This window comes from Podarcis bocagei (assembly GCF_964188305.1).
Source record: "Podarcis bocagei genome assembly, chromosome: 8".
NCBI classification, from domain to species: domain Eukaryota; kingdom Metazoa; phylum Chordata; class Lepidosauria; order Squamata; family Lacertidae; genus Podarcis; species Podarcis bocagei.
This window is the reverse complement of record NC_138133.1, coordinates 24,998,744-25,021,010: the sequence shown is the minus strand read 5'-3', so window position 1 is coordinate 25,021,010 and position 22,267 is coordinate 24,998,744. Positions and strand designations below refer to the sequence as shown.

Here is a 22,267-nt window from a genome sequence, read left to right as displayed (position 1 = left end):
AAGTCTTCTTCTCTGTATCAGCCCCCATTTGGCCCAAAGCAACAAAATCAATTAATGCAAGCAAATTAAACAAACCATTCACAAATCCCCAATGAAAAAGAAATCCCTAGCCAGTCATTACTTTGAACAAATAGGCAAATCATTTCCATTTTAAAGCATGCCAAAAAATTAGGTAGCCGGGTTAGTCCATTAGAACAAATTCAAACGTTACAGTTGAGTAAAACTTGTATTAGGACCAATTAAAACGTCACAGAATAGTGGGCAACATAGCGGTCCTTATTTATTTGACACTCTAGTGGCCCATACTAAAACGTGATATCCTCCTGTGGCTTTTGGATTATTAAAACACTTGTCCTTTTCATCAGGGCTGAACCAAAAATTCAGAACTGGTAAGGGTTTTAGCCCCACCCATATGCCCGATGATAGCTGCTGCTTCAAGTACCCTAACTATACAGAAAAATATCTAGAACAATGGCTATATTTATTTCATTATATACAAGATGGGTGGTTTTTTTTCTTGCCCACTTTAACAACATCCGCTGCACTTCTTAGCTGTCATTAAGTGTAAGGGGAAGGCCCAGGTCTGGGTAATGTCTCCTAGCCAAGGCCCTGTTGTGTTGGCTGTTAACTGGCCCCCGGAACAAGCAATGAAAACAAAAGGCCATGCTGGGCATTTGTCAGAGCCTCTCTCGCTATTTCGTTGTAAATAGACATGTCATCCTCTACCTCTTCTGTTTCCAGATTGTTTAAAGGAGTTAATAGCTACCTGCTCTAGCCAGCTTCCTTGATATAAAGGAAAAGGTAACAACTGCACGGCCAGCGAGATGCCACATTTAGAGGATAAGGTGGCTTTCACTTAAATCCGAGGAAGTAAGGGTATACCTTTTTGAGGCCGAGAGCTGTCAGTTGGAAAGGATCAGATAGCAGATTTAGAGGGACAAGCTGATGTTCTCAGGAAGATCAATGAAGACATGGAGTTCACAGATGACACATGGCTGGTTTTAAAAGCTCAAGAATGACAGCAGTGGGGGCAAGAAGAGGCGGGGGCAGGAGGCAAGGTCAGCAGTGCGAGTGGCTGGAAAAATGTGGAGGTGAAGTAGGATGAAACAAAGGGCAACAACTGGTTAAACTGAACAGGGCAGCACAGGATGATTCCAATGTTTGGCATCTCCCAGGATTCTCAGGACTGGATATCACTGGGCTGAGTCAGAAAAGTAAAAATGATGTAAGGGGAAAGTTATGGAGCACCTCAGTAGATGCTTCTGTACATGAAGGAGGAAATACTGCGACAGAAGTCAGGTCTTTCAGTAACAAGGGAAGGTCACACACACACACACACACACACACACACACACACCTCTCCACTTTCCTGAGCAGTTAGGAGCCATGAGATAGTGCTACACAGTTTAGCTTCTTTTGGATGAGAGAACAATACAGACTTATGACAACACTTTAGATGCATGTGTGCACAAGCAAACAATTTAGCCTTTGTGGGTTAAATGCACACTGTACTAACTTTCCCATGTAACATGCACAAAAAGCCAAGCCATCTGTTTGTTAAGCAACTTCCGAATGAGGCGGTTTGGAGTAGAAAAGCAGCTGAAAAATGCAGAGCCATTTCCCAACTCGTAGCTTGGTTTGCAAAATCAGCAAACAAACGGCATAATATGCAAATTAGGCGACCTGTGGGTTGGGTGAGCTGGGATACGGCAACCCTATGATTATGCCGAGCTTGGGAAAAAACAAAAACAACCCCAGATCCCTTTTAGATTGGCAAGATGGTAACTCTGGCAGGAGCTTACTGTTGAGTCTAAAGTAAGTAATGATATAAATATTTTGGCTGACACAGTGATTCACTTGAGAAAGACAATAAAAAGTAATAATTTACTAAAGTAGTGATTTTCAGATGTTGACATAAACCTCCGGTTTGGGAAAAGAAAGTGCATAAGGATCTTCCTCTATAGGTAAGAAGGTTTTATCATAAGACAAAGGCTGTTAGTCATGGAACAACAACTGTTAAGGGTTTTTCTTCTTGTAGTGCAATGTACAGATCCGCCCTGACACTATGGGTTGCATACAGACACAGTGATAGGAATATGGACCTTTAAACAACTAAGATGGATATTTCTTGTTCAGCTGTTTGAACTATGTTCAGACTCATGGCCCATTTGGAATGTAAATGCAGGAAATGGGATATGTATGGAAAAGGGTGGGGGGTGCGGAAGTGGGAGAAAAGAACTGGGATTTTGTGATCAGTTTCATTATATTTTGAAGAGTCATAACTCTTCAGAGTACGAACTGCCACAAATGCTTTGGACTTGAGCAGAGCCGACTTTGGAGGAATATGATACACCCTGAGGAGTTTTTTATTGGAATCTTGTGAAGTCTGGGAAACGTAGAGCTGAGTATTAAAAATCACCCCCCCAAAGAGGGTAAAAACGCTTATTCCGGTGTCGTATGAAGAAGTAAAAGGGCAACTGAGGCCAAGTGTGGTAAAGTAGGGATATAGAGATTAATGAAAGCTATAAAGAAGAGAGGTGTGTGTGTGTGTGTGTGTGTGTGTGTAAAACTTACTAACATATAAACAAATTGGCATATAGAAAATGAAGGAAATGGATATTGGACTAGGCATGTGATATAAGCCAAGAAAGATTAAAAAATATAATTTTAGGATGGGGAAAAGAGTTATTGAACTGTCACAAACATTCCGACAACATGTCCTTTCCATATAAAAGGAAGGAGGAGTGAGATCTGGAGGGAAGCAATATAAGAAAATGAACATTTATTAATTATTCCCTGCCCTTCACTGTAATGTCCCAGGGTGAGTAACAGCATTAAAAAACAATATCGAAAATGATATAAAGCAACTTACAACCCAAAAAACAAGGTGGGTCCTAAAAACACACACTTTTTTCTTCTTTTTAGGCAAGTGAACACCACATTTTGGGGGGTTAGACAAAGCAAATACCAAATGCACACATGCTTTAAGAATGAAACCATTCCCTTAATAGTGGACAAACAGGACTAGTTTTAGGTGGTTAAGCCGTTATGAGGTATCGATTTAGTATGATGACTACCTGACTGAAAGAAAAATCTGAGAAGTCTGAGAAGCATGTCAGGAGTGAAGCTCAGGACTCATCAGAAACATGATGTCTTGACACACATCTGGAGCTGTAAATTTTTAACCATGTCTATTCAGAAGCTAGCCTGGATGAAGTACGGCTTACTCCCCGGTAAATGGGGTTAGAATTGCAACCTCAGACAACTAACAAATGTTGAAAATAGAAAACCTGATGGCGGATTTCTCATTTCAAATACCATTTTACAGGCCGGGTTGGATGGGCCTTGTACACAAAATAATATTCCATATTAAGGTGAAAAGATGCAACTAGAAATGCCGACTTCTGTGGCCTATTTAAATTATGCAAATTAGAATTTTCTTACTTTTTTGTAACTTATTCTTCTCCTACTAGAGAGCAGTGGAGAGAATATGACACTGAACTATTATTGCTGGTGTTATTATTAATTCATTAATTGCCTTCCTGCCCTCAAGGCAAAATATGATATAAAAAGATGGGGCTAGTCCAAGCATAGGCAAACTCGGCCCTCCAGATATCTTGGGACTACAACTCCCATCATTCCTAGCTAACAGGACCAGTGGTCAGGAATGATGGGAATTGTAGTACCAAAACATCTGGAGGGCCGAGCTTGCCTATGCCTGGGCTAGTCTGACCACCTTAGGAAGGGAATTGCACAGTGGGCTGTGCCTACAGAAATTGTGCTGTCCTGGTCATCTGCCACCAGCCTAAGCTTTCTTGGTGGTGGGCTTCAGATGATGACGACTCGAAGCCCTTATTCAGCAATTCCTCTGGCTGCTTACACACTCTCAAACAAATATGTGCAGCCATAAGGAAAGCTGCTGTTTTCAAGAGTGAAAACCGATATACTCAGTAGCCTGCCTTCTGAATCTAATATAACATTCTGCGTAATCACTGTGTATTTACAGCCCTGCTCTTAACAACTTGACCACCTCTGGTAATTCTGTATGCAAACAGTCTTTTAAACAGAATGTCTGAACATCATGATTTCTTTCCTCCATTGAGTCATACTTTCCCTATGCTATGATGTAATCTGTGGTCTGAGCCGGAGGAAAGAGCTGGGGAGAGTTTAGAGGAAGCATGAGGCTAGCAGGGAACAAATATGAAAGGTAACTTCCATGCACACAAAGCCCGAGTTAGGAATTAGCTGCCCATCCTGCGTTCTCTTTTTGTAAAACACTCACCTTCCACCCCCCCAACCCACATGCTCTTCTTTTTTTCACAATGCTTATCCCCTCCCTCTCCATTTTCTGCTTCCGTCTTTATTCCACATTAAGTATTTATACAGTATCAAAAAGGAAGATCTACAATTCTGGATAAAGTGATTAGATAAAATGCTGAAGGACACAAACCAAAATCTTATTATTTAATCAACAGCAGCTGCCCCACACTCATTGTAGATATATGAATATACAGTGGTACCTTGGATTACATACGCTTCAGGTTACGGACTCCGCTAACCCAGAAATATTACCTCGGGTTAAGAACTTTGCTTCAGGATGAGAACAGAAATCGTGCTCCGGCAGCTCGGCAGCAGTAGGAGGCCCCATTAGCTAGAGTGGTACCTCAGGTTAAGAACAGTTTCAGGTTAAGAACGGACCTCCGGAATGAATTAAGTATTTAACCCAAGGTACCACTATATAGCTAGATTCAACAGTTACAAATATTATTATAATTATTTCAGTTTAGTCATCACTTATTACTGAAGGAGTTTAAAAAGAGATTGACGAGTTAAGAATGCAATGATACCATAAAATAGTTGAAGCAATAAAAACACACATAGTACTAAAAGGGTTCACCCACCAGCCACCAGTAACAAGGAAAATATACTTCCCCACCCAACTAAAAGATGAACACCAAAAATAGTCCAGAAATCAAGCCACATCAAGTTTCAAATAACTAGGAGAGTTATTCGGGTGTTTGGCGAGAGCGTGCCACAGCCAAGGGGCCATCACTGAAAGTTTCTCTCATTGCCACCTGTGGCGATCACACAGGGCTCCCGGACGTTTGACGGTCTATTGACCCTGTGCCACCACTGTGATTGCTTTTTCCGCTGCCACCACCCCGTATCTCACGGGGACACACGGAGTCCAGTCAGTTGTTAACATTAACAAATAATCAAGTTTATTTTTAAATGCAGGAACAAGCTTACGGTTACAGTTAATTTTTCTTGGCAGTTTCTTAATCTTAGTTCCTAACAACTTCAAACTGATTATTCCCAACTATCTATCTGGCTCCACCTAACAATTCCTCTCACTCTCTCACAATACAACTCTACCAACCCACATCTAATCCTCCCTCTTCCTTCTTCAACTCCCAAACCTCAACTGACTTTCAAAACCTCCCACTCTAACTTTTACTCCTCCCTTGCATTCCCACTGGCCAATCACATCACACTCATTTTAACCCTTTCCTTATGACCCACCTAGGAGGCAAACGCCACACCACCCTCACAGGATGCCACTTTTGAAAGATGGTGCAAAGGAGGAGGGAAACAAAGCTTAAAGGTACTCAGTTAACTCAGTTCCAGTATCCAACATCTCAATATATTTTTGGAGATGCATTTGTTTCAGTGTGGGACTTCCACTACAAAACTTTTCCCACATTATGAAAACCTTAAAAGATGCAACCAATAAGCTAAACATAGATCTTCTCTTTCATGAGAAAAGACCAGACTCCACTTAGACGCACCCTAAGTCCAGTGACACTTAGTCACCAAACCATGTAATGGCACTATCCATTCCCTCAATAATATCCAGTTTCTGACTTATTTTTAAAGTTAAGTGAGGACAAAATGAAATACAATTTCTTCCAAGCAGTAGAATATTGTTCTCTTGTGAGAAAAGCCTCTGAGAATATGCCAGATTCTAGGGCTACAACTTTATTTGGAGTGAAAGATTTGTAAGCAGCAGGGAAAGGGAACTGGGACATAAAAAAGGGACAATCTGTAAGTCAATATGAATAACTGGTCTTTCGTGCAGGGAAAATCCTTATTATTCAGAGACAGAACATTTAATATGAAAATACTCTCAGATTCTAAATTGCCTTTTCAGTTCTAAATGACCTCTTTAAAAAAGCCAAGCGTTTCAATGAAGGATAATGAAACAGAGGGAGACAGCTAAGCAGGAAACATGGCAAATCTAACAGAAATTTAATTGAAAATATACTTTTAACAGAACCCTACTCTTCACAGAAATGCAAAGACATATTATTTTCAGAACCAAGCCCCTGCATGTGTAGGCCAGAAACAAGTGCTTCTGGAAAATGCTTGCCTTGAAGATATTGGGAAATATTCTTAGCTACTTTGACAACTAACCACTGAGAATTTCAGTTTATCTTTCGATTGGTATGTGAATCAATATTTTAAAGCATTACTCATTACTCTGGGTTTGAGTGACAGGCTACCCTTATCATTGCAGTGGCTCAGGAATATCAATATCAGTATCTTTATTTAAAGATATGCTCCTGCAATACATGTGCTGGATAGCACTGCTCCAACTGTAGCAGTTTCCTATTAACACATTCACAATGGTTTATTCCCGCAACCCCTGAAAAGCTTGAAGAGTTTTAGATAAACCTTTAAACCGAAACCTGGCTATTTTTCTAACCAGCAAAAAAGGCTGGCTTTTCAGAAACTGCGCGTAGGTACCGAGTTTGGCTCAGTAAGGTTGAAAACCTAATTCTAAATGCCAAGGAAAGCAATATGATGGGAAAGTGGTCTATAAATTCTTAGAACAGCTCTGAGTCATAGGTTTATGTATGCTGTACTAGTACGTATGAAATTATCACCGTCTAAAATGCCAAGCCTGTACTGTTTTCCAGTACCATGATCTACCACAGCAAACTAAGGAGGCTGATTCAGTGACCACCAGTATAAATGGTCATATTATCTGGCTGAATGAATGATGAATATTTAGAATGAAACACTGTAAAAGGTTAATATGCACATTGGTGGCTATGGAAACCTCCATAGCATCATCCATCAACATAAGCAGATGGAACTGATTGATTAGTGTTTGATTGACTTCAATGGAAGTACAATGAATCAGGATTACTAGTGCCAAATATGTATTTTCTTTTCTTTGTGGCAGAGCCATATAAATAATTGTGTTCTTCTCAATCACTGACAGTTTTTAAACTGCTTCCAAATTCACAAGGATATATTAGAAGCATTCTGGCCTAATTAAGAGAATTTATTTCCAGCACATGGAAGGAAATGTCTTAATTATGACTTTTCAGTGACTTTCCATTAACACAGTCACAAACAGCAGGTAGATGAACATAAATATATAAAATAAAATTCTATGGTCTTATATTCTAGACTGATTTATTTATTTATTATTTTTTGAATACCCTCTCTCCCTCTCCTTTCTGGTTTTCCCATGTATTTATTTGCTGGAATATACTGCAGAAAATAAGCATATAAATTTAAACTTTTAACACATGAATAGATATAAGACTTGAAAATACAAATGGAAAACATGTAATAAATTGCACCCATCATTACTTCTGTCTCAAGCATTTATGCTCCAGCAACAATCTGGAAGAAAGAAACTGTCCACATCTTCTTTGCTAATTCAAAACTGGATTAAATAGAGCATGAAATATCCAGTAATTCTGGTTTCTGAGTTTTACCCCTGTTTTGCATAAACAGGGTACCGTAATTAAGAGATATATATGGCTACCTGTTTGAAAGCAAACGGAGTAGTTGCAGTTAGAATCCTTTTGCAAACAGCTGCCAAAATGCAGCAATTTGGTGAATGAATTTCTTTTGCATTCCTCTGTAAAGCTGAAAGAATCACTTTGCTTACCACTTCAGTTGGCCTGTAGTATTTGTGATTAACTGTCACATGGATCTTGCCAGTTTCTTTGCATCGACCTACTTCGTTCTCATTCTTGCCTTCCCACCTGCAAAGATGACAAACATTTCATCACCCCATAATGTCTTTACCAGTCTGATCACAGCAGCATTTGGAGCACAGATTCTTAGACAAGGCTGGTGTTATTTCTTTCTCCAGGGCAATGTACACTTCAGGCCACAGGAGCAGAGGCAGAGGTATGACCAGAGCGGAAGCACAATGGCTTTTAAAGTCCACTTGTTTTGTGCTCTGATACTATGCATGAGATGCGGCATACGTTTTTGGCACTGGACACCACTTTGTTAGGTGCCTCATGTGCTATATTTTGCTAGTAAAGGTAAAGGGACCCCTGACCATTAGGTCCAGTCATGACCAACTCTGGGTTGCGGCACTCATCTCGTTTTACTGGCTGAGGGAGCCGGCGTACAGCTTCCGGGCAATGTGGCCAGCATGACTAAGCCGCTTTTGGCAAACCAGAGCAGCGCACAGAAACACCATTTACCTTCCTGCCGGAGCCTTACCTATTTATCTACTTGCACTTTGACATGCTTTCGAACTGCTAGGTTGGCAGGAGCTGGGACCGAGCAATGGGAGCTCACCCCATCGCAGGGATTTGAACCACCAACCTTCTGATTGGCAAGTCCTAGGCTCTGTGGTTTAACCCACAGCGCCACCAGCGTCCCTTAGTAGATATATATATAAGGACACAAATAACAGGATTCTGTACCTCAAGAAGCACTGGATGAGGGGTCAGCAAACATTTTCAGCAGGGGCCGGTCCACTGTCCCTCAGACCTTGTGGGGGACTGGACTATATTTTTTTTTTAAAATAATGAACCAATTCCTATGCCCCACAAATAACCCAGAGATGCATTTTAAATAAAAGGACACATTCTACTCATGTAAAAACATGCTGATTTGCAGATAATCCGCGGGCTGGATTTAGAAGGCAATTGGGCTAGATCCGGGCCCCGGGCCTTAGTTTGCTTACTGATGCACTAGATCATGAATCTTTTGCCACAATAAATATGTTACTCTTTAAGATGCTACAAAAATACAGTTTTTACTGCTACAAACTAACACTGATAAGCAGTGGAATTTATGCCTGAGTAGTTAGAAATTAGATGTTTACAAAAACAGATGTGTGACATAGGCTAGAGATACAAAGGAGACAACAAAATACAAAAATATATTCATTTATCATTTGATACATAGCCAATAAAGATGATACTTAACATCTTTGTACATTTGTTTTCCCAGGTCTAACGATGACAGAGCTACAAGCAATCTCCAATTTGCCTTGAAATGTACTCAGATCAAACACTTATACAATCACTTTCAACATCAGACTAAAAACTTGTTTGTCTAATTATGTTCTTCATAGAATCCTTCCTAAAAGCCACATGCTGGGCTTTGCAAGAGGGAAAATTTGACTCTGTGAAGTGGACCGGCATATGGTCTGTTCACGGAATCACTCCGAGTTACAGCCTGTCTTAAATACTGAAATGGAACAAAAGAGGTGAGTAGACCTCATCATGCTCATGGGGTGAATTACAAACAGAATGAGCAAATGGTGTGCATATGTTTGCAGAAGTCTGAAATCCCATCTCTCTCCCAGGCTTAAGCTCAGAGGGCCCTAAGCATATTTGGTCTCACAGAGCACTTATTGGAACATCAAACAGTCCCACCCTCAACCATATGCCAGGCAGGCCCATAGCTAGGACATTGGCATGGGAAGCAAGAGCGAATTCTACTTGCCTGCAGAAGATCATTATCTGTGTTTGAGGTGGGGGGCAGGGACTCAGCTTTCAGAATATTTTAAAAACAATGTGTGATCAAATGTTTACTATACTGTACGTTCACATAATTCATTGTTGCAAAACTATAAACATTCCAATAATCTTCAGAAAACGGAGTGAGCACTCAGCGCTGATTTCCTTAAGAATGGATACGTTTGATCTTCTTGCAGTCCATGGGACTTTCAAGAGTCTCCTCCAGCACCATAATTCAAAAGCATCAATTCAATCTTTCTCTAGAAAACTCAAAAAGCATCAATTGATGCTTTTGAATTGATGCTTTTGAGTTTTATAGAGACTCACTATTCATCATCACCACAATAAAAGTGTAAAAGTGGTCAGTTGGATCTTGTAGTTGCTGGATGCAACAGGAGCAAGGAAAGGGTGGCTCAACCTAGACAGAAAAATATGCAGCCACTTTTTGTTTTCAATAACAGAGAAGTAGAGACAGTTGCTAGTCAGATTACTAGAGAAAAATGATGTTAATTCCTTCCAAGGATTTATTAGAGAATCATATTAATGATAATATTTTCTGCAGCCATTTTTGAACACACTATGAAATATTACTGAAAGTAGAGACACACAGAGAGAAAGAAAGCTGTTAGCATTAACTTTTGTCTACTTTCCTGCTCAGAATTTGTTGACAGAGCAGAAGGACCTTCTCTGCAGGAGTCCTGATTCAAGGCAGATATAACACAAACTCAGAAGATTGCTCAAGAAGCAGGACAAAAGCCACATGGGAGAAAATAAAAAAAACGTATAGACATGCTAGATCAAAACAGAACCCCATCTACGGAAAGATCAAGATGGTTGTCACCATTAACATTTAAAGCAGGTTTTTAGTAATTTAAAGCAGGATCAATCCACAGAATACTCTACGTAACGCTTAATGATATTGAAGATTAAAAACATATACTCCTGATGTGTCTCATAAATTCCTATGGGCCTGCTTCTCAGTGAGAGAACTAAACATGATAATTTAAAACTGTTCTTTTTAAATTACTCCCTAGGTTTCAAAAGCAGATAGGTTGATAGTGTAGTATTTGCCACTTCAACATATTCAAAATAATATCACCATAAAAATCACAGTCCAACATTAGCCATACTCAAGAGTAGACCCATTTAAAACAATGGGCATGATTAACCTGAGTCCACTGGGTGGAATTCAACATTGTGCCATGATGAACAATCCATTTGCGCAAGCCTTTCAGCTTCCCAGACAGACTGATTTCCCCTTTCTTCCTCCCCCCGCATGCTGTTCCCAACCCACCCAAGACAATTTCAGGGGGCACATGGTGGGAGAGGATGGGGTAAAAACCCAATTGTGCAAGTAGAAGTCCTTGTGTAAGACTTAACCACAGATGGAACTCATCAGATGAATCCCGTCCATTAATTTCAATGGGATAGATTGAAGTCGATTTCAGCTCCTTTTTCAGAAAAAAGCTTTCTCATTCCTCAAATAACTTTTCATCATGAATGGTTGTTGTTTAGTCGTTTAGTCATGTCCGACTCTTCATAACCCTATGGACCAGAGCACATCAGGCACTCCTGTCTTCCACTGCCTCCTGCAGCTTGGTCAAACTCATGCTGGTAGCTTTGAGAACACTGTCCAACCATCTCGTCCTCTGTCATCCCTTTCTCCTTGTGCCCTCCATCTTTCCCAACATCAGGGTCTTTTCCAGGGAGTCTTCTCTTCTCATGAGGTGGCCAAAGTATTGGAGCCTCAGCTTCACAATCTGTCCTTCCAGTGAGCACTCGGGGCTGATTTCCTTCAGAATGGATAGGTTTGATCTTCTTGCAGTCTCAAGAGTCTCCTCCAGCACCATAATTCAAAAGCATCAATTATTCGCGATCAGCCTTCTTTATGGTCCAGCTCTCACTTCCATACATCACTACTGGGAAAACCATAGCTTTAACTATACGGACCTTTGTCAGCAAGATGATGTCTCTGCTTTTTAAGATGCTGTCTAGGTTTGTCATTGCTTTTCTCCCAAGAAGCAGGCGTCTTTTAATTTCGTGACTGCTGTCACCATCTGCAGTGATCATGGAGCCCAAGAAAGTAAAATCTCTCACTGCCTCCATTTCTTCCCCTTCTATTTGCCAGGAAGTGATGGGACCAGTGGCCATGATCTTCGTTTTTTGGATGTTGAGCTTCAGACCATATTTTGCGCTCTCCTCTTTCACCCTCATTCTTTAATTCCTACTCACTTTCTGCCATCAAGGTTGTGTCATCTGCACATCTGAGGTTGTTGATTTTACTTCCGGCAATTTTAATTTCGGCTTGGGATTCATCCAGGCCAGCCTTTCGCATGATGAATTCTGCATATAAATTAAAGGGCATCCTGATCAAATTTGCAGATGACACCAAACTGGGAGGGGTGGCTAACACCCCAGAGGACAGGATCACACTTCAAAACGACCTTGACAGATTAGAGAACTGGGCCAAAACAAACAAGATGAACTTTAACAGGGAGAAATGTAAAGTATTGCACTTGGGCAAAAAAAATGAGAGGCACAAATACAAGATGGGTGACACCTGGCTTGAGAGCAGTACATGTGAAAAGGATCTAGGAGTCTTGGTTGACCACAAACTTGACATGAGCCAACAGTATGATGCGGCAGCTAAAAAAGCCAATGCAATTCTGGGCTGCATCAATAGGAGTATAGCATCTAGATCAAGGGAAGTAATAGTGCCACTGTATTCTGCTCTGGTCAGACCTCACCTGGAGTACTGTGTCCAGTTCTGGGCACCACAGTTCAAGAAGGACACTGACAAACTGGAACATGTCCAGAGGAGGGCAACCAAAATGGTCAAAGGCCTGGAAACGATGCCTTATGAGGAACGGCTAAGGGAGCTGGGCATGTTTAGCCTGGAGAAGAGGAGGTTAAGGGGTGATATGATAGCCATGTTCAAATATATAAAAGGATGTCACATAGAGGAGGGAGAAAGGTTGTTTTCTGCTGCTCCAGAGAAGCGGACACGGAGCAATGGATCCAAACTACAAGAAAGAAGATCCCACCTAAACATTAGGAAGAACTTCCTGACAGTAAGAGCTGTTCGACAGTGGAATTTGCTGCCAAGGAGTGTGGTGGAGTCTCCTTCTTTGGAGGTCTTTAAGCAGAGGCTTGACAACCATATGTCAGGAGTGCTCTGTTGGTGTTTCCTGCTTGGCAGGGGGTTGGACTCGATGGCCCTTGTGGTCTGTTCCAACTCTATGATTCTATGATTCTATGAAATAAGCAGGGAGGCAATATACAGCCTTGTCGTACTCCTTTCCCAATTTTGAACCAATCAGTTGTTCTATATCCAGTTCTAACTGTAGCTTCTTGTCCCACATAGAGATTTCTCAGGAGACAGATGAGGTGATCAGGTACTCCCATTTCTTTAAGAACTTGCCATAGTTTGCTGTGGTCAACACAGTCAAAGGCTTTTGCATAGTCAATGAAGCAGAAGTAGATGAATGGTAAGAGATGACAATTATTCAGTAGCTCAACCTGTTTCCCAAAGTACTATAAACTAAACTATACGGTACGATACACTTCAAAATACTGTGTGCAGTACTCATGCCAGTGGGAAAGCAATGCAATAAATATTTGTAAACAAAACACTTTGAAATAAAGAAATGTCTGCCACAAGTATAAGGATGCATAGTTTGAATAGGAAGTAATTTTTCAGGCTAGTGAGTTTGTCACCAATTGTCAGCCAGATTAGCCACTTCACTGGAGTTTAGTGCATGCATAACAGAATATTACTGAACGCCACAAAGTTCCGCATGGGCCCTTTTTATCACCAGAATGAAGGTCATGATTTTGAAAATAAGCTCCACTTTAATGGCATACTTCCTTCCTTGTTAATGTTCAAAGATGCTTAATTGTTCTGCAAACGACAAAAATGAAAGCCCAATTTTGAGTGAATGCTAACACTTCAGCTTAGCTCAACTGCTATTAACCACAGGATAAACACATCAGAAGACAATGACCAGATTGCAGGTCAACATGCATGCATGACTACTGCATGTTTAAAAAAAGAGAGAGAGATTTCCCATCATCGTGTTGCATTTTTGTTTTGTGGCTAAGCAACAGATGCAATAAGAAAACTGACTATGGGGCAAAGTTTAGACAGGAAATAAATATGGTACGGTAATCACATTCATCTGATGTTCAGATAGAATTTCTACTTGCTTAATACCTACTAAAAGAGAAAGTACAAAGAAAAAAACCACAGGAGAAAAGTAATTAACCCCCCAAATCTGAAAAGCGTGGTACGTAGCTCTTATAACAATGTGTTCACCAGCTGCAAATGACCGTTTTTCAATCCTCCTAGAAAAGGGAAATGACAGTAGCAACGACAAGGAATATCCCTGTGCGAGCCATGCATGTTAAGTCAAATGAAGTTTTGCCTTTGATTTCAATCTGATAAGGATTACTCTCCAGTCCTATCCAGGTGCTGAGTCTCTTCTCATGATGAAGGTCATGTGAGGGAAGAGCGGAGCAGCACTGGCAAGCCTTGCTGCTTGGGTGCATCACCTTCCATTAGTTTACAACATGCCATGTGGAACAAGTTCATCCTTCAACTCATGGAGGCCTGTAAACAAGGGGAAGGTTCTGCACTGGAGGAGAAGGGGCTTGCCAGCATGCCTGTGCTCTCCCTCCCATCATTTTCATTACATAAAGGAACAGCACACCTGAACCTTGTGGGGAACACAGCCAAAATATATTGAAGTAATTCATTATTTTTAACTTCTTGGGAATCCATGCTCTGGCTGGTAAATGGCAATGCCAGTCAACGTGCCGTATTGTCACTGACGGCACTATAAGCAGCCAGAGCCTTAGGGGTTGTAGAATGTTGTGTGGACTGCCTGCTGCTTGACCTTTTGATACTATGGGTCACAGTACCCTTCTGGATAGGCTCAGTGTGGGACGCAGTTGATATGTCAGAGCAGAGTACATGATCACCCACCCCTCCTCTTCTTCTGACAACATATTGTAAAAAAGGTTATGCGGAGAAATAGTGACTGGCCCAGAAAGCTTCATTGCTAAGTGGACCTGGTTCTTCCAGGTCTGATTCCAATATTGATTCCACTTTCTTGGTGCAGATTTATAGTTGTACCTCGGGTTAAGTACTTAATTTGTTCCGGAGGTCCGTACTTGACCGTACTGAAACTGTTCTTAACCTGAAGCACCACTTAAGCTAATGGGGCCTCCTGCTGCCGCCACACCGCCGGAGCACAATTTCTGTTCTCACCCTGAAGCAAAGTTCTTAACCCGAGGTACTATTTCTGGGTTAGCGGAGTCTGTAACCTGAAGCGTATGTAACCCGAGGTACCACTGTATATAAATTTATAGCTGCATAGGTTATAGTTTATTACTGTTCATTCTCTATTCTGTCGTAAGGCAGGGTTTGGCAACATACCGTATTTTTCGCCCTATAGGACGCACTTCTCCCCCTCCAAAAATGAAGGGGAAATCTGGGTGCGTCCTATGGGGCGAATGCAAGCTTTCGCTGAAGCTTGGAGAGCGAGAGGGGTCGGTGCGCACCGACCCCTCTTGGTCTCCAGGCTTCAGGAAGACATCTGCAGCCTGGGCAGCCCTGTGTGAGGTCCCGCAGGGCTGTCTAGGCTGCAGATAGCAGCCTGCCACCCGGCGGGCTGGGCGCCCTGAAGCAGAGCGCCCCTCACGCCGGGCAGACATCCGCAGTGTGGGGAGCCCTGCAGGAGTTCCCCGCAGGGCTCCCCACGCTGCGGATAGCAGCCTGCCGCCCGGTGCGAGGAGCGCCCTGAAGCAGAGCGCCCCTCGTGCCGGGCAGACATCTGCAGCGTGGGGAGCCCTGCAGGAGTTCCCTGCAGGGCTCCCCACGCTGCGGATAGCAGCCTGCTGCCCGGCGCGAGGGGCGCCCTGAAGCAGAGCGCCCCTCGCGCCGGGCAGACATCCGCAGCGTGGGGAGCCCTGCAGGAGTTCCTGAAGCAGAGCACCCCGTGCACCGGGCAGACATCGGCCAGCCCCGCAAGCTCGGGGGACAGCAGGGAGGTGCAGCGCCGCCATCCCGCTGTTCCTCGACCTGGTTCGGCTTCCCCGACCTGGTTTTGGGGGGGAAATAAAGGAAACATTTTTTTCCTTTATTTCCCCCCCAAAAAACTAGGTGCGTCCTATGGGACGAAAAATACGGTAATCTCCTCTATGGAACAACTTAATTGCAGAGTTTCCATAATTAGAGAAGCCTTCAAAAACATTTCTCTGTTGTTTGAAGAAGTCATCATCACAACAACGAATCTTATGATTGTTTAAAAAACAACAGTTGTCTAGAATATTCTTAGAACAGGGTGAGGTTGCAGGTTAGGACATGTTGGTCAACATGAGGACACTACAACCTCTGGTTATGCCAGAGCTCAGTTGGTTAGGGCATGGCACTCATAATGTCAAAGTTGCAAGTTTGATCTCCGTATGGGACAGCTGCATATTCCTGCATTGCAAGGGGTTAAACTAAATGATCCACGGGATCCCTTCCAACTCTGCAGTTCTATGATTAAGCCCCCAAACCTGGCTTAGCCAAAGATACGGCAGCCTAAGTTGCTCATCTCAGCTGTGTTCAGGCTGGTATTAAGCCTCCAAAAAGCGTTTGGATGTGTGGAGGGAATGGGACCAGAGATGGGAGACTTAGGCTAGATCCTAAGACCATTCAGCCTGGTCATGTGACCTAGTAACCTGGCACAGAACACTATTTTAAAGGCTCGCTTTTCCTCCACCATGATCAGAGCAGCAGCAACCAGTCTCACTGCTGAATGGGGTTTGGATCTGGCTTAATTTATGCCTGCTTGCTTTACGCCAGCTTCTTGTACCTCTTGGATTGCTCCCTTGCACATCCTGAAAAACAGCTCTTGCTTGTGAGACTTTTCAGAACCCCTTTACTCCTTTAAAACATTTCTAGGCTGCTTCCCCCCAAAAACACCCAAAGCAGCTTACACAGAAGAAATGCAAATACTCTGAAGAACAGGCAAATCATGACCATTTCAGGCAAGGATAGCAAAAATGGAGATTAATGTGACTGTTCATTGCTTTTTTATGTTAATCTTAGCCCTTCAAGCAACGAATACTTTTGCTGCAGATCTATATGTAGAATTATATGAGGGAAAACCTCATAAATCTTTCCACTGCTTATATAGGGTCCCCTCCACCTTTATTCACAGACAGCAGTCTGCTAAGAACTTTCGAGTGCCTTAGTGGTTTGAGGCTATCCTTACAATGCTGCTCTGATTTAATAAGATTAATGACAGAAAATTAGTCAAGACAAGTGTTTGCTTGTTTGGTTTATCCTGTTGGAGTTCAAATGAGAAGAGGGAAGTGTTTCCCCATCTTATTACTTAATTAGTAATAGGTAAAAGGAAGATAGAAAGGGGGGAGAAAAGGTGTAATAGTTACGGGGGGAAATATTTGTAGCTGAAAGGTCTTCTTGTCAGCGCAAGGAACTGAATTAGAATCACTCTGAGGAATCTCATCATTCCAGAGTTTTCCTTGGCAGTAGCCGTGTTAAAAGAAAAAAAATGAACAAGATTTCAAAGATGAAAGTCTCACAGACAAAATTGCTTACATTTCACTTGTCAAAATTTCCTTTTCCTCATTGTTTCAGACCAACACAATGAAACACTGTTATCTTTGACATGGTAGATACACCACTGATTTTGATGTGGATTAAATGCCAACACTAGGGGTAGCTTTGCAAATTAATACAATGAAATTAAAGCAACACATGGTCTCAGAAGTTTCAAAGCAGTGATGGAGAACAGATATAGGTAAGGGCATTTTGTGTGTGTACTTTCTCCATGTCCATTCCCCCTTCCCTTTCTCTCACACTCTCCTATTTATACACACATACCTCATTCATTGTCCCATGCAATACTCATATTATGTACATAACATTCACATTCATATGCACCAGGAATACCTTTGGATGTCATGGGACTACAACTCCCATCATCAATGTCTACTGGCCATGATAACTGGGCTGATGGAGTTGGAGCTGAACAACATCTTTGGGCTCTATGTTCGTTATACAGCATATACAGAGCTTAACACCTGACCCATATCCCACCATTCTTGCCAACAGCATACAGCCCCATCTGTCTCTGTGTGTGCTCTGTTAGCGAAGTGGTGAAAAAAAAGGGGTCTCCTTTGGTACTGTGGTTGCTTTTGCTGGATCAAAGAGTCTTTTGTCAGAGGAGGGGCACCAGCAACCCAGCCTGTCCTACAATCACCTTGGTTTTATTTTTTAAACAGAAATATGCAAGGAAGTAAACAAATAATACAAACAGAAGCAAGTGCTTCTGATCTCCCCAAAGTCTTCTGAAAACTCCTATACCCGGAAAAACCTAGAGCATGGGTAGGCAAACTAAGGCCCGGGGGCCAGGTCCGGCCCAACCGCCTTTTAAATCCGGCCTGCGGATGGTCCGGGAATCAGCGTGTTTTTACATGAGTGGAATGTGTGCTTTTATTTAAAATGCATCTCTGGGTTATTTGTGGGGCCTGGCTGGTGTTTTTACATGAGTAGAAGGTGTGCTTTTATTTAAAATGCACCTCTGGGTTATTTGTGGGGCATAGGAATTCATTCATTTCCCCCTCCAAAAAATATAGTCCGGCCCCGCACAAGGTCTGAGGGACAATGGACTGGCCCCCTGCTGAAAAAGTTTGCTGACCCTGACCTAGAGAAACCTGCAGTAGTCCCAAGGCAGACTGAAATGCCTCATATCATGGATGTCTAGCCTGTCTCCCTCACCTGATAAACCTTCTCCATAGCATCCTGATAGGAAGCCCAGAGTCTCTGCAAGAGTACCAATCTGGATGTCATAAGGTTCTATCACCAGGATTATACTTGGGAGGAAAGGAAGAGGGAGAAGATCCAGTTGCAAACAATGACCCAGCACATGACTCAGAGGTGCTGGCAGGGATGCTTGGCAGTGAGACTATAAGTCTCTTTGTCTGCTCTGGACCTTTGCCAAGTTCACAACTCCCTCGTGAGCTCTGCAAGTGCTTGTTCAATTGCTCATCTCTAGAAGTCACTGCCTCAGTTCCTGCTCCAGTGCCCATTTGCTTTCGGAATGGAAATTTACTTGCCATTTGGAATCTGTGAAAAGCAAACCCCAAAACTGACAGCAGGTTCTGAGCAAATGAGGAAAATTGATTCTCTTTCTTGAGAAGAAGAAGAAGAGAAGAGTTTGGATTTGATATCCCGCTTTATCACTACCCAAAGGAGTCTCAAAGCGGCTAACATTCTCCTTTCCCTTCCTTCTCCACAACGAACACTCTGTGAGGTGAGTGAGGCTGAGAGACTCCAAAGAAGTGTGACCAGCCCAAGGTCACCCAGCAACTGCATGTGGAGGAGCGGAGACGTGAACCTGGTACATCAGATTATGAGTCTATCACTCTTAACCACTACACCACACTGGCTCTTGAGTCATCCATCCACCTACTGCTACAACAATGCAGTATGTAGCTGTTGTTGGACTACAGCTAGCTAGCAGGACCAGTGGTCGGGGATGATGGGGACTGTAGTCCAAAAGCAGCTGGAGACCCAAGTTTGGGAAAACCCGCTCTAGATTTCAGTATCTGTACACAAAATTGTAATACCAAATATGAGAATGGCACACTTGGTTGTTGTCCCACAACTGTGAAAACTCCCTTGCCTTAGTCAAAACCTGTCTTTCCTGGATGTACACAAGACTCCCTTTGTTAGGCTGGATTTTAACGTTTGGGATTAATCATATATGGGAGACCAGGGGCCAGATTCATCTAAGGAATGCAAAACTTATGTCTTTAAAGAGACCTGCCATGAGAGTTTTGATTTGTTCTTTGGCTTGGAATGGCGATTCTTTATGTGGACATTTGAATACTGTCACCTTCCCCTCAACCATCAAGTGAAAACCAAACATTTTTTTTAGTGCTTGATTGCACAATTTTAGGTACAGAGAGAACAGAGAATTCTGCCATTTTTTTGTTCTGGATATGAGTTGTCAACATATCTTCAAATTAGACTGAATGGAGGAAAAGGATAATACTGAAAGGCTTCAGGACATAATAAGAGAGAGCATGGTACATGAACAGAACTACTACATCAGAGAGAGAACTTCCCTTTACACAGAGGTACAAATAGCCAAACAAAAGGATGTGAGCGAGAAGTGGTCAACCAAAATTATTGCTGTTGTGTGTTCCTACTTACACAATCGTTTTCCCAATGTGCTGGAATGCCTTCTCCACAAATTCGCGGACACTGTGGACCTCCCCAGTAGCTATTACAAAGTCCTCTGGCTCATCCATTTGCAGCATTAGCCACATAGCCTGAAGAAAGATAAGTACATCCTAGTTTAGTTCATCTGTTACTGCTCTCCCGTTTGGTGCATTTTATTGTATTACCACTTAAAACAACCCAAAGCATTTTCAGTTAGCAGAACAGCACTTCAAAGAAAAGCAGTAGCACTGCGGCAAATTATTTTCATAACATTAGAGGAAGAAATAATATAATATAGCCTAATTGGTTATAACTTCTCACTGCTCTATGGAAGATAATTTATTGATTTATGCATTTATAACCCCCCCAAACGATCACAAGAATCAAGGGAGTATACAGCTTATGACAATAAAATAAATGAAAGTATCCAGAAAACATCATTAAAAACACCAATAAAACCTCCATAAATACCAATTTGTCAAAACAGAACATTTGTCAAAACAGTACAATTGTTAGAAGACATCTTAAAGAAGGAAGAAATGGTTCCCACCAAACTTCTAGTGGTAGGGTGTTCCACAGGTAGGGCCTGCCACAGTAAAGGCTTGGTTCGTAGCGGAGGCCTACTGAACCTCAGGGGTATGTGGAACCACCAGAAGTGCCCCATCAGAGGATCTCAATACACTTTATAAAAACCTTGCCCCATCCCACTGCATGGCTATACATCTCCCATTACTGGAATGCCTTTTTAACCCCTCCTTATTTAATTCTTCTGGAAATGTCAGGGTTAAAATGAGCAGTCGTATAAAGCTGTTCTTATCTTTCTTTCTTTTGAACACCCAAATGTTGTTCAAACGTATATACAAGCATTCAGGAATACGGGTTCCCAACAGTGTCATCCCTCCTTGTACTGGGATTGGCAAAAATGCCCAGGTCATGAGTGAAACAGGCAGGAATGTCCCTGGGACAAAGCCACCATTTGCCCATGGACAAATGGACTGAGAAAATGCCTCCTAAAGATCTTAGAAACCAGAACAGATGGGTGTGAAGTTTCTCACTGCTGGACAGCAGAAATTCTTCACCCCAGCACACTTCTTTTTGTCCTGCCAAATGGCCTCACCTCCCAGCATATTTATTAGTTGGTTGGCTACCATTCCTCTTAACACTTTAGGATCAATTTAAACCAGCCACTGGACATCACAGGGATGAGGGGATTCTATTTGAAGGCACATTTTTTGCTCAGGTTATAACTCAGTTATAACCTAGATATTAGGTTATAACTGAGATAGCAGCCCATAACTCAGTTCAACCTGTATTTCAGATATTTTCCAGGAGGTGGTAGTCTGTAATCTTGACACATTTTGAGAGCTTATAAGAACCTTCACTCAGTAAATTACATTGGCAAAAAGTCAATTTTTTAAAAAAGTCATGTGACACCCTTGTTTTTGCAAAATCCAGATTCCACAACTGGAATAAATGAAGAAAACGAAGCACTGGGCATATGCCTTATTTGATTATTTGTTGTCTGTAGAAAACTACATTTTCTCTGGCCAAATACATGTCTGAAACTTATGTGAAGTTAAAAAATGTATACATGTAAATTTAGCTGCTTAAGGTGTAGTTATTTGACCTGCATTAACATAGCTAGCTGAACAAAAAGAAAACAAAATCGTGAAGACGTTTTTGTAAAAGGCAAAATGCAAATAAACACAGAAACTTTCTTCTTCTAAATAAACAAAGAGTTTTGGAATGAATTACGAAGACATATCCTCTTTCACTGATTTTAATAGGTGGCAAAGTTGCATAACTGAGTCTGGTGGCTGTGCAGAGCTTTCAGGGCTAAATAGCTATGGCAGATGAAAGGCAAGCAAGAGAAATCAGGAGCAACAAATGTCTTCAACATCCTGCACAGGGTCAGCAGCTGAGCCAAGAACAGAACTTGGGGTTTCTGACTCCCAGCCTAGTACTCAATCAGCTAGACCACACTGCTACCCTGAAATGATATCTGGAGAAAAACTTACCACTGTAAGTCAATCCAAAATGACTGAAATACTCTAATCCCTTAGTGAAAGAAACAGGGAGCTACCTGTAAGGCTCAACCCTTGTTTAATAAATAATCTGCATGCAAACACCATAATTCAAACTCTCCCCATATGGTTTAAAGGGATTGCTATCTCGTAGGGTAATCCACAATGCTATTTGCACTGACCTCTTCACATCACATTTAAAGAAAACAACTTTACTAGCTCCCCAGATGCCAGGGGATACTCTGCAAATCAGATTAATATAAGCTCTGGGACAG

General features: G+C 42.0%; 1 protein-coding gene across 1 annotated transcript in view; it reads right to left on the bottom strand.

Moving 5' to 3' along the window:
• The window catches only part of GMDS (GDP-mannose 4,6-dehydratase), a 290,357-nt gene that overhangs the window by 63,121 nt on the left and 204,969 nt on the right, over positions 1-22,267 (bottom strand). Inside the window, exons 8-9 of the mRNA XM_081206557.1 lie at positions 19,960-20,078; positions 7,910-8,006 (exon numbers count right to left, since the gene is read on the bottom strand). Coding sequence (XP_081062683.1) covers positions 7,910-8,006; positions 19,960-20,078 — 216 coding nt within the window. The remainder of the gene's footprint in view (positions 1-7,909; positions 8,007-19,959; positions 20,079-22,267) is intronic.